The sequence below is a fragment of the Salvia splendens genome, chromosome 11, assembly GCF_004379255.2.
Source record: "Salvia splendens isolate huo1 chromosome 11, SspV2, whole genome shotgun sequence".
NCBI classification, from domain to species: Eukaryota; Viridiplantae; Streptophyta; class Magnoliopsida; order Lamiales; family Lamiaceae; genus Salvia; species Salvia splendens.
In genome coordinates, this window is record NC_056042.1 from 2,727,908 (window position 1) to 2,741,338 (window position 13,431).

Consider the following 13,431-nt stretch of genomic DNA (forward strand, 5'->3'; position numbering starts at 1 on the left):
GACTGGGTATGCCAATCTAAACCGGAATCACGGCTTCAGTGCCGTACACCATCGAGTTCGGCTCCGGTGTGACTTCGGTCATTCCGCCTGCGGCTGCTGTGATTGCTATGCTTGATGGTGCCGAACTGATTGCTCGGCACTTTTAAGCGCAATCTGCGAACACACTTGCTCTTTTTTCGATCACCTCGGATGACCGCTATCTCTCCTTTGGTGGGGAAGGTGTTCGGCGAGGAAGCCTCTGATCGCTATGATCGGGCTTCTTTTTGTCTTCTCTAGATGAGCTGTCTAAAGACCGTTTTCGACGGTCTGCCTCATCGGCACGAGAAAACTTGTCCGCAATGTCCCACATCTCTTGAGCTGTTTGCGGACTGCATTCCACGAGCTTTCTGTAGAGAGCTCCGGGCAGGATTCCATTTTGGAATGCCGAAATGACAAGTAGATCATTGAGATTATCTACTTGTAGGCATTCCTTATGGAATCTCGTCAGGAAGTCGCTGATCTTTTCGTCGCGACCTTGACGTATAGAAAGCAGCTGAGCCGAAGTAATCCGGGCTTCCGCTTTCTGAAAGAACCTCCTGTGGAAAGCATCCATTAGATCTCGGTAGGATCTAATGCTGCCTTGGGGGAGGCTATCGAACCACCTTCTTGCGTTCCCGATAAGCAGTTCGGGAAACAGCTTGCACATGTGGACCTCGTTGAGACCCTGGTTCGCCATGTTATATTGATAGCGTCCCAAGAAATCATGAGGATCCACGAGTCCGTCATAGGTTATCGACGGAGTTCGGTAGTTCTGTGGTAGGGAAGTTCGGGTAATATCGTCCGAGAACGGAGTCCTCAATGCTCCGTACATGGCGAACCCGACATTTCTTCGGTATGGAGGAGATGGAGTTCTCCTGTGATTCCGGTACCGAGGATTCTTTCTTCTGGAAGACATGACACTACTGCGGTAGTGACTGTCTCGTATGGAGGGAGAGGGAGAATCCGCCGTTTTTGCCTCCGGCTGCTTTTGGCTTCTCTGCAGGAAGGTTAAGAATTCCTCCTGCTTTTCAGCCAAAAACAGCTTGACAGCCTCGTTCAAATCAGGCTGCTGGGAAGACTCAGTGGGACGATTTTTGGAGCGGCTTGTTCCTTCGCCATGAGAACTGGTGGTGGATTTATCCCTAGGCTGTTTTCCAGACCTATGGGATGGATTGGCTTCCTCCTGGTTCTCACGGGCAGGAATACGGGTACTCTGCGATCTGGTATGCATTTTTTGGGTGGAAAAAATGGATCAAAAATTCGCTTTATCACAAATTTGGTTCTCTGTTTCCCACAGACGGCGCCAGTGATGAATCCGCGAATTATTGATGATGATGAATGCTCGTAAAAATAAATTACGACACGGTGAATTTACGTGGTTCGATTTACTGAGGTAAATCTACGTCCACGGGAAGAAGGGAGGGCAAGATTGTATTGCTTGATCTGGGATTACAGCTTACAACACAGACTTGCTATATGATTTTATCTCTAGAGAGCTTCTAACTCCTTTCTATCAGATCTAAGTTCTATTTATACATTGAACTAAGATCGTGGCTTACATCATCACTCTAGGTCGTGGAGGTCGTGTAGGTCATGGCCTAAGATCGTGGCCTGAGTTGACGCCACGTGGTAGTGGGTGTGTTGGAAGTTGTGGAAATCCTGCATGGGTCCACTAACTCCTTGTTCGGTCGAAAACTGAGACCGAACTGCTTTGGTTGCCGATCTGAGAGTAGAGCTTGGTTGGCTTTTACCGAGCTGTAGGCTGAGGCCGAACTCTTTGGTAATGCCGAACTCGCAGAGCTTGATTGGTCGGCTTTTACCGAGCTGTAGGCTGAGGCCGAACTCTTCGGTAATGCCGAACTCATACTCTTCCTTGGGCTTTGGGCTGATGGGCCGTCATTGCTGTCGGGCTTGTTTAGTACGCACCCCATCAGTGATGAATCCGCGAATTATTGATGATGATGAATGCTCGTAAAAATAAATTACGACACGGTGAATTTACGTGGTTCGATTTACTGAGGTAAATCTACGTCCACGGGAAGAAGGGAGGGCAAGATTGTATTGCTTGATCTGGGATTACAGCTTACAACACAGACTTGCTATATGATTTTATCTCTAGAGAGCTTCTAACTCCTTTCTATCAGATCTAAGTTCTATTTATACATTGAACTAAGATCGTGGCTTACATCATCACTCTAGGTCGTGGAGGTCGTGTAGGTCATGGCCTAAGATCGTGGCCTGAGTTGACGCCACGTGGTAGTGGGTGTGTTGGAAGTTGTGGAAATCCTGCATGGGTCCACTAACTCCTTGTTCGGTCGAAAACTGAGACCGAACTGCTTTGGTTGCCGATCTGAGAGTAGAGTTTGGTTGGCTTTTACCGAGCTGTAGGCTGAGGCCGAACTCTTTGGTAATGCCGAACTCGCAGAGCTTGATTGGTCGGCTTTTACCGAGCTGTAGGCTGAGGCCGAACTCTTCGGTAATGCCGAACTCATACTCTTCCTTGGGCTTTGGGCTGATGGGCCGTCATTGCTGTCGGGCTTGTTTAGTACGCACCCCATCAAGCAACAAACATGACGATGGCTCAAGGAATTAGCCATTCATAATGCAGGTTTTCTTATTTGCTTATACTATAATTATTGAAGTTGAAATGATATACGAGGAAATGTCTAATAGCCTTCACCTATATAGCATTAATTGTATGAATTTTTGCTTATTTTGAAACCACTGGCACGATTGTTGGAATGTAGTGTTGATCTTTGGCTTTTAGAATCGGACATCCTTTTTCATTTGTGCTAAATTAATATTTATCTTATACTATTAAATAATAGTATTATTCAATTACTAACTATTAGAAACTAAAATAAGTAAAAGTATTATAAGCAGATTTCAAATATTTAAAAGCACTCTCATAATAGTAGTAATAGATAAACAAATATTTCCAATTTTGTAATGCAAGCCCTTTTACTGTTATAGATCAATGGAGTAGGTATATAGATAAAGAAATTCAACCGGCCCAAAATGAGAAAACTAGGCCCAATAGCGTAATCCGCCCAAACCTCTCACTCACAGCCACATCCACAGCTTAGCTTTTCATTCAAGCTGAAGCACACGCTCAATCTCGGGCATTATACAACGCAAGCATGAAGCCATGAATTATTCGCAATTATCAATTCGGCAGGTAATTCCTCAATCTCTTCCCCTTTTGCTTCAGTTATCGTCGTCACTTATTTGGAACTTTCGTCGAACACTTTCAGGTTATATGTGCTAAAGTTGATTTTCCAATATTGAATTTTTCCGTTCGACTATTCAAGGCATCTGGTCACAGTGTTCCTACCCATAAGGTAAGCGAAAGCTAAAATATCATCAAATTAGTAAAAATTTCTGCTCTTTCATGCTTGAATTTTACATTCAAACTGCAATTTTCACTGTTTAGTCAAAAGCGATAGCTTCTCAGCAACGCTTACGTGGAGACCAAAATGACCAATCTTTGGTTCAATCAAATCCTGCTGAGAAGTGCGTGGTTTCGTTTTTGCTTATTGTAATAATTAAGTTAGTTTCTTTCATATGTTGATGACTAACATTTACTTAAGCAGCAGTATTTTGTGTATCTGACAACAGGAAGCTTGTTCGGAAGCCGGGTAGAAAGGAGCACCACTTATGGCAAAGGAGAGACCAAACTGGTTCAGGACAAAAAGCACTGAATCTTATTCAAATTGTATGTAAGATTTGCCTTTGGGTTTAAATTATTCCCTTATTTTTGTTATGTTGTAAAATGGGATGGTGCATTTTTCTTAATACTCAACATCAGAGAAAATTTATGTGATTTTGATAGATTTGTGGGCTTCCAAATGAGAAAGAGGCTGTTTATAGCGCCCTTGATGAGTGGATAGCCTGGGAGACTGAATTTCCATTAATTGCTGCGGCAAAGGCTTTGGTGATCTTAAGGAAGAGGAGTCAGTGGAAAAGAATTATTCAGGTATAAAGCTTGTGATGGCGAACTTTTCACTCATAAACTGCAAAGTCATCTTGAATTTATATAAGCATTGAGCATTTTCGGGTATAAAAGGGCCACTAGTCAGTTAATGGACATTCTGGAGATGCTTATTCTTATTAAGCGTTTGAAAATGATTCCCTCGGACTATGTATATGTTTATGCTAATCACTTTCAGAAAGTAGGTTTCAACTCATTTATTTAAGTCAAGCAGGTGGCCAAGTGGATGTTGAGTAAAGGTCAAGGTGCAACAATGGCGACCTATGACCACCTTCTACTGGCATTTGACATGGATAGAAGGCCAGACGAAGCAAAAACGTTATGGAACATGATTTTACATGCCCACAATCGATCTATTTCCAAAAGGCTATTTTCCAGGATGATATCCTTATACGACCATCATAATATGCCAAATGATGTTATAGAGGTGATTGTTCATGATTTAAACCAGTTATAATCATTAGCAAGATGTTTAGGTTCCTCTTGCTCTTTATGATGATTATTGCTTTTATCCATAGTCAATCTTGTGCTGAATCTCTTTTCTGGTTATGAAACATCAGGTATTTACTGACATGGAGGAGTTGGAAGTGAAACCAGATGAGGATACTGTTAGAAGAATTGCACGGGCCTTTGAGGTGTTAGGTCAAGAGGATAATCATAAACAGTTCTTGATGAAATACCAAAGAAAATGGAAATACATTCACTTCAAGGGTGAAAGAGTTCGGGTAAGAACTTGATTCATAGCATGATCCAACTTGACAAAGCATGGATTCATGGTGTAAAAAAGTGGATAGAATTTTGGAGGTAAATGCATTGTACGAATTTATTTAGATTCTTCATATACTATACATACGTTGATAGTATTCTGTTTTTTTTTTGTTGAAATCCCATCAAATATCATGAATTTACTTGTGGCTGGTACATAGCATGAATTCCTTTCCCTGTTATTGTTGATTGCTAATTCTTGCAACCAAAGAGGAAGACACCGTTTGACTCAAACAATACAGGGAAGAGTAATAATGTTTCTTCATATTCCTATGTTAAAGCATTCATGCTCAATACCAAACTAGCATAACTTAGAAGGAACTAGGCTACTGAAACGGCCATGGGGCTCCGAACATTGTGGATTCCCGTCAGACCACATGTACCATCCAAATCCGTATGGTTTCCCCCCTTTGCTGTTATGCTACTATCTGCTACTTTTACTGTGATGGTGTATGTAACTCCTTTTCTCCCCAACACGATTGAAGTGTAGTATGGGAGGCCATATTTTTACCAAGATCCCAAGTGGAGGTTTCATGCTCACAAAATATATACTCTTGCTGCCTCCCACATTAGAGCATCCACAACCGTGCTCTTGCCAACGAGCACGGTTGTGGGCCCGGCGCCACTATTCATGCCTGCTCTCTGGCAAGAGCACAACACCCACAGTTGTGCTCTTCCGCAAGGACGAGCACAATTCAATTTAAAATTCAATTAAACAAAAACATTTCCATAATATTAAAATTCATTAAAAAACCATAATAAATATTACAAATTACAAATAAAATAAAAAAGACATAATTAAAATCCTAAAAATTAAAAATTACATAATTAAAATACTAAAAATTAAAAATTACATAATTAAACTCCTAAAAATTAAAAATTACATAATTATTGGCTAATATTACCCGAGGAAGACTACTCATCCGGCGGCACTAACCCCAATTATTTTTGGAGACCCAATATCATGGTCTCGTGCGTTTGAAGTTGTGTGGGGGTCATAGTTGACCTATCGGCCATATTGAGTTGGCCTAAGAGCATCCACAGCGAGTTGTTCGGGGGTGGAGGTGGCGCATAGGGAGCGCGTTCGGGAGCGGGGGCAGATGGAGTCGCGGCGCGACGGCGGTTGGCCGCCGCCTTCTTCCTTCCTTGCGGTTGGCGTCGGGGCTACCCAAGTTAGCTCCGGCGAGTTGGCTAGCCACTTCTTCGGAGCCGGGGTCGGATAGGGATACCGACCTTGACCGTTTGGAGGAGCCGCTAGAGGAGGATGTTACGCCTCCCATATACTTCGGGTGCGTCCGCGTGTCCTGCCAAACGTTGAGGTACTTGAACGACTTGTCGTTCATGGATTGGTAGGTGCTCAGCGCGACAGTGATGATGTCGACCTCGCTCCGGCCGCTCCCGGCATTCCGCGTCTCCTGGAGGAAATAGCCATTGAACTTGCCAATTTCTTCATAGGCTCGGCCGATGGAGTTGCGCACCATACTCTCGTTGCGCTCGATCGTTCCCGACGGCCTGTTTTCATTGTACCGGCGAGAGACGCGCTATCAAAAGTGATCGCCGGATTGGTTCATGCCAACCACCGCATCTTCAGAGATTTCCAAGTACGCCTTGAACAATTTATCCATCTCCGCCGGAGTGTACGGTGTGCGGACACCGTGAGTAGGAGGAGGCGGAGTTTGGGAGGGGGCGGTCTGCCTAGGCTCCGGTGTCCACCCGTATCGCCCTTCGGAGGCACCTTGGTCGTCGATTGGGTATGGCCGGTAGCCACCCGGAACGCCCGAATCTTGGGTTTGAGGAGGTGCCGAATATTCCGTTTCCAGACTAGGAAACGGTTGTGAACCGAACCATTCGGGGTTCCAACCGTGAGAGGGCGGGTGGTCATCGCCTTGGCCGGACATTGTTATGTTGTAGGGTATGAGAGAATGAAGATGAAAATGAATATGAGAGAATGAAGATGCAAATGTATATGGGAGAATGAAGATGAGAATTGTGTAGTTTGATGTGAATTTTTGGGTGTGAAAGTGGGGGTATTTATAGATGAAAGTGTGCATTTTTGGGGGAAAAAAAATTAATAAAAATTTAAAAAGTGGTAAAAAACGGTAATAAACGGATATTTTTTTTTGGGAAGTGAAATTTTTTTTTAATTGGTTTTTTTCATTAAAAACCGATTTTTAATTAAAAAAATAAATAAATTCAAAGCCGTTGCCCAATCGCCGCGCGCCACGTGTCCAGCGGCGCGGACGGACGCGGGTTGGGCCACCACCGTTGTGGATGCTCTTAGTCACTGTTCTTACCACAGTAACACTGTCACGCAGCCTGGGTATTGCCAGGGTTGGGTAATTTAGGTTTAACGGACCCATTGAATGTTTCGGGCAGGTGAAGGTATAATCAATCTTAACTCCGATGCTGCATAGGTAGAGGAGATAGTCTGTGTAGGAGGCGTCATAAACAAGTCCGGGATCTGCTGCTTTTGCTGGCCTGAAATGGCCGCCACCGTACTGGAAACGGCTCTACACAAAATTAATACTCCCTTCGTTTCTTAAATATTGTCACAATTTGACTTAAAAAGTGTAATAGAAAGTGAATGGAAAAAGTTGTTAGGACGTGAGTCATACCTTTAAAGTGTTAGTTTAATAAAATGTGACTGAGAATAAGTTACTGAAATATGAGATCCAATAAAAATATGATAAAAAAGTGATATACTTCTGGCCTCACTCACCTTATATCTCTAATCAAAATTAAGAAGCCCAAAATAACACAAAGGAGGCCCAATGAGTAGCCCACTTTATACTCCCATTCTCCACCACTCTCGATCAAACTCTCTCTCTTTTTTCATCTCACTTCTTCCCCAAATTCTCCCAGCCATCAACGCATATAATCTCTGGTTTCTTCATTCTCTTTCAAAGAATAGTTTCCATAAGACTAAAGTCCATTTTTGGTCCTTAACATATAGCGATTTTTTAATTTTTGTCCAAAACATTATCTTTTGAATTATTTGGTCTCTCACAAATAAAAACGGGTCACATTTTGTCCATTATAGACGGAACCGTCAAATTTTTTACGGTTTTAATTATCGGGTCACAAATCCGTCACTAATTGGGAAAAACAGATCCGTCACAAATCCGTCACTAAACCGTACTACTACAAGCTCGGCCGCGTTTGGAAGCGGAGCTATCTCCTCTACGGCCAATCCGGCACCGGAAAATCCAGCTTCATCGCCGCCGCGGCGAATCTCCTAAGCTACGACGTTTCAGTTTGGTAAACCATATAACACTTCTTCTTCTTCTTCTTCTTCTTCTTCGCCAAAACCCTGAATTTCATTCCACGGCAAATTCTCCAATTACTGCTATATTTCCTCAATGATTTCGCTCAAAATCATCCACACACTTCATGTCAGAAATCATACTCTCACCTTCTTCATTTCATCCAATCCTTCCAAATTTACGCACCTCTCTTCAATTCCCCAGAACCCATTCTCGCATTCGGCTCAATCCGCAGAAACCGCCGATGAACAGACTCGCAGTTTTTCTCAACCCTTGAGTGGCTTCTTCAGAAAAGTCCTCTTCGGCAGTGAAAGTGCCGACATCAATCGCGTTGCCGCCGAAAATGCGGAGTCGGGGGAGACAATTGTGGTGGGCAAGCTGCGAAAGCTGGAGGAAGAAATTAGGGATTTGAACGAGAAAAAGTGCGAAACGGTGGAGAATCTCGAAATTAGTGACGGATTAGTGACAGATTTGTGACCCGGTAATTAAAACAGTCAAAAATTTGATGGTCCCGTCTAAAATGGACCAAATGTGACCCGTTTTTATTTGTGAGTGACCGAATAATTCAGAAGATAATGTTTTGCACCAAAATAAAAAGATCGCTATATGTTAAGGACCAAAAAGAAACTTTAGTCTTTTCATAATTAGCAAATAGTGAAAAGCTGCAATTCATAAAAGTGAGTAAAATAAAAAGCTCTTTCTTGTGAAAATCTTGAATGGACAAAGTCCAACTCACTCAATTTCTTTAATAATAGAGTGATATGCATCAATTACTGATAGAAATACATTTGATAAAATACCTTGTAATGGAGTAGTAATTTTTTTATGCAGGAGTATGATGCAACTTGCATCTAGTGTTAGATAGAATTTGGAAGACTGACCCGTGAATTCACAACTCGAATAACTCTCTATGTGTGATGCGACGCCGAAGCCGCTGTTCATCAACATCCAACCACCGCCGTCATCCTCGCGGTGATTACCTGCTGCCTGGCGCTGCTCGTTGATGTGAGCACTCGTTTTTCTCTCAAATTCCGTTTCTTTGATATTGAATTTATGTGCAGAAAGACTATGAGATTGATTGGATATATATATATATATATATATAGGACTGTGATCAATACCGAACCACTCTTAAACCTTAAACGTCGAACAACATCATTATATGATAACATGGAGTTCATTATAATGAACTAATAACAAACATATAATGAACTTCAGATTTCTAAATTATGCATGATGATGTCATTATTTTTAAATCTTAGAATTCCCTATAATGAACTACAAATAAAGTTGTAATGAACTCCGCATTATTATATAATGATGTGTTTGACGTTTAGTGTTTAAAACTAGTTTGGTATATAATACAACCCTATATATATATATATATATATATATATATATATATAGGGTTGTCTTATATACAAAACAATCTTAAAGTGTATAACCTAGAACTATATTTCATCCATTGGGTGAGGAAAAAAGGAAGGCCAAGATCAAAATTCATACATATTTTATGGTTACTTAGGTAGTTATATTCATTATTATTTAATTAATATTAATGGCAAATCAATACCACTGGATCTAAAGATCCAACGGCCTCCATGTGGCATTGGTTCTACATTTAAGAATGGTTCTCTTATGATCAAAACCATATATATATATATATATATATATAGGCAAAACTGATAGATATTGATGGATTTGGTGGTTGGAGAGATTTTAGGGAGTGGAGATATGGGGAAATCGTTTGGTGATGAGGTTTGGAGAAATATATTTGACCAAGTAGTTGACTACAAATTTGGAATAAATAATTGATTTTTTGGCTTCTCAAAATTGGTCCAAACTAAAAGAAATAAAATGGGTATAAAAAGTCGGGGTGTTACAATACCCATACCCGCAAAAATTTAAAACAAACTACCCGATCTCGCCCTGTTTCCCTTTGTCGTCGGGTAGCGGGTCGGGTTGAAGGTTTCCTGATATCTGCTACCCGTTTCGACACCCCTAATTAAATATATGTTGTTAGAAATAGCACCCTCTGTTGTGCTTCTCTCCACTGCCTACCGCTCCTTCAAACCTATTTTCATCTCTCTCTCTCTGAAAAATTGAAAGAATTATCTCATCTCTACATTCTCGACCATCGTTGTATCCCCTTCCGTGAGGCCACATCCGAATTCCGGACGTCACCTCGCTTCACTTCCTTTCTCTCCACTCAGCATCTCACACTACGTTGAGGTGGGGTCGAAGACGGTCCAGAGCCTTTGTCCTAGCGGCAAGGAGCTTAGACATTATTGCATGAGATGTCAAGTTCGAGCCCTCTTGACATCAGTTGTAATTTCCTCATATCTATAGTATAGGAGTTTATTTGTAATTTCCTCCCTTATATAGGAGTTAAATGTTTTTGAAAAAAAGAGGTGGGGTCGAAGATGCGAACATCGTAGGGCCAGAGGCCAATGAAATGAGCTTTTCGACAGCACTCTAGGGCTAGTAGTGGGGTCGGCCAACCCCACCCTGCCACCCAATTCCATGTACTCAGGCAATGACACGAGATGAGATGTTGTTTTATGTGTTAAATTTTCAGAGAAAATATATTTTTTTATATTAATGAGAGAGAAAATTTTTATGACATTTTTTATAGAACAAATTAAAATGAAAAATGTAACGTCTACAGTGAGATAAATAAAATATTGATATATATATATTATAAAATTTTAATTTAAAATATTCACGCTATCCTCAAATTTATTACCAGTTTCATTCCTAGATCCAATTCATAATTTTAATTTCAGATACTAAATATATTAGATATGTTGACTAAATTACGATATTTGAATTTATTTAATTAAAATTGAGTTATTAATTAATTAATAGAAACCAAATAATATATCTTCTTAACTAGTAGTATAAACTATAAAGTTTATTAGGGTTAGTTTTATAAATAATTAGTAGTACTTCTTTTGAACTGTGTTGTTTGACCGTTTGTATCATATTGGTTACTAAAATTTGATTTGTTTCAAAATAGATAATATACTTTATATTATTTGTAGTTCAATTTAAATAATTATTTTATTTTATACAAAAATTAAAATGTCATATAATAATATTTTAATTTTATAAACTAATTATAGTTCCTTATTTGTTCAACAAAGGTTTTCTTATAAAAATAGAAAATAAATGAAGTTAAATAACTTAAAATCAAATTTTTATTATTTAGACAAGGATTTGATTATTAATTGTGGACAACACATTTAATAAATTTATGACAGAAAAAAATATCATGTGAATTTGCATATAGCCAACATACAGGAATTTATATAATTGAAAATATTTTATTAATACATGCACTTCGAGGCTTCACCAACTTATAGCTCCTTATTAGTTCAATTTGACTAATTAGAAAATTTTAAACCCTAATAGCAATGTTATTTTATGTTAGTTAATATCCTTCAATATATTTTATTTTTAAAAAGGAAACACGTGTAAAATATAGAAGGAATTGTAAAGTCTATAAAAGTAACATATATAGATAATATTATGTGGCATTTTAATTGGTATATGGAATAAAATAATTAGTCAAATTGAAATAAACTAGTACATATAATATAAAGTAGTATAAACTTTATTTTACAATTTGAAACAGAATAAACTTTAGTTTCCGATTTGATAAAAAAACACCCTAGTTTGAGAAGAAATTAAGCTAGTTTATTAGGGATATTCTAGTTTTTAGTTATTGGCTGTTATACTGAGTATGGATGTATTTTTGGCTATACCTTTTGGTATGTATCATTAGATGATGAATACAAATAAACAAATTCAAAACAATAATTTAGTAGCCAGTCCAAATGGAAAGAGTTGAGAGAAAAAATGAATCAAGGTTTAAAGAATATTCTGTTTTGCATGTCCCTACAACTTGAATACTGAGTGAGTAAGAATATAAAGAGAAATTAAAAATGAAAACTAAACAGTAATTAAAAATGAAAACAAATTACTAATTTCGAAGTTGGGCTCCAGTTTCTCCTCTACTTACTCTACGCATACCAAAAACCGATTAACCTGAACCCGACTCCTGAAGACTCGGGCTCCGACCCGAACCCGACCGCCGCCTCCGAAAAACCGATCCCAATTTACCGAAAAATCGCCGGAAAGCACCGTCCCTCGGTGGCGGTATCATCCGCCACAACTCAATTGCCCTCAACGTGCCGCCGGTGTAGACGAGACCCACCACCGACTCCTCACCCTCGACGAACCTCCCAACTGTGAATCCGCCGTCGGACAACCGCGAGATCGAAAGCCCCACGCCGCCCGGCAACTCGTGGCGGCAAATCGGGCACGAGTTGTGGAGACTGAGCCACGGGAATATGCAGCCGTCGTGGTAGAGGTGCTTGCACGGCATCTCGCGGGCCTCCGACCCGACCTCCAAGGCGTCCGTGCACACGGCGCAGACGTCCACGTGGCAGGCCTGGATCCGCACCGTGGGCAGGGACGCCACAGCACGCTTGCTGGCAGGCGGATTCTCCGGCCCGGCCAGCAGGCTGAATCCGATCTCCAGGACGCCCTCCAGCGTCGCCTCGGAGCCGGGCCCGACCAATGACTCCGAAACGGAGGAAGGCAGAGCCCGGATCCTTGTTCCCGACCCGTCGTCGTAGTAGAACTGGTAGCCCCGTGGCCCCCGGAGGACTATCAGATTCAGCGGATTGAAGGAGGCGTCGCGGCAGTTCGGACAGAATTGCGACTCTGCAGAGACGAACCACCACCTAGCACACTGATAGCACCAGACATACTGCATTGCCGTGGAATCCATGCCACAAAAATCAATGTTTTAATAACCGGAATAATCGATGATGAATTGTATCACATACTACTAGTATTTATAAGTAAATTATTGTTATGAAATTGACGAGAGAAGGAAGAAAAAAATTACACGTTATTTCCATAAATCAAATATCCTTTCTTCCTTCCAAGTTTACGCCTGCTATCTTTTACACATATATAGGAGATCCTACCAAATATCAATTTTTTTTTTGGTTCACCAATACAAATCGCTTCAAACTAAATATCATATTCCTTATTTCAGAGTTGGATATTATAGCTTTTCATATTCATATCTTTATGAGACCTACGAAAATGAAAAATGTACCTATATTTTTATTACAAAGGAGGGAGTATTATATTAGTACTAAATAGATTATGATTGGAAAATAATCTCCAAAAGTCTTTTCGATGCACACGGATCACTTTGATTCTCAACGTTGTTATGATTTCCAATCAATTCCCCTAATATTGATTCATAATTTATCATTATTTCCTAATATTGATTATTCTAGAAACTTCTTGTTTAATTTATATATGGGAAAAGACATTTGGGAGACTACTAACTCAAATCGTTTTATTTGTTAT

At 40.3% G+C, this 13,431-nt stretch overlaps 2 protein-coding genes across 2 annotated transcripts; one reads left to right on the plus strand and one right to left on the minus strand.

Annotated features, from left to right (window-relative positions):
- Positions 1–3,068: 3,068 nt before the first annotated feature.
- Positions 3,069–4,932, plus strand: LOC121753895 (pentatricopeptide repeat-containing protein At4g18975, chloroplastic-like). Its single transcript, XM_042149188.1, has 7 exons — positions 3,069–3,196; positions 3,273–3,359; positions 3,452–3,531; positions 3,637–3,733; positions 3,851–3,994; positions 4,224–4,436; positions 4,570–4,932. Exons 1-7 carry the CDS (start codon positions 3,167–3,169, stop codon positions 4,744–4,746), a joined length of 828 nt encoding a protein of 275 aa, XP_042005122.1. The 5' UTR covers positions 3,069–3,166; the 3' UTR covers positions 4,747–4,932.
- Positions 4,933–12,082: 7,150 nt separating this feature from the next.
- On the minus strand, positions 12,083–12,820 carry LOC121756076 (E3 ubiquitin-protein ligase RDUF2-like). The gene has a single exon (XM_042151534.1). The coding sequence runs from the start codon at positions 12,818–12,820 to the stop codon at positions 12,083–12,085; it is 738 nt and encodes a 245-aa protein (XP_042007468.1).
- Between the last annotated feature and the right edge of the window lie 611 nt (positions 12,821–13,431).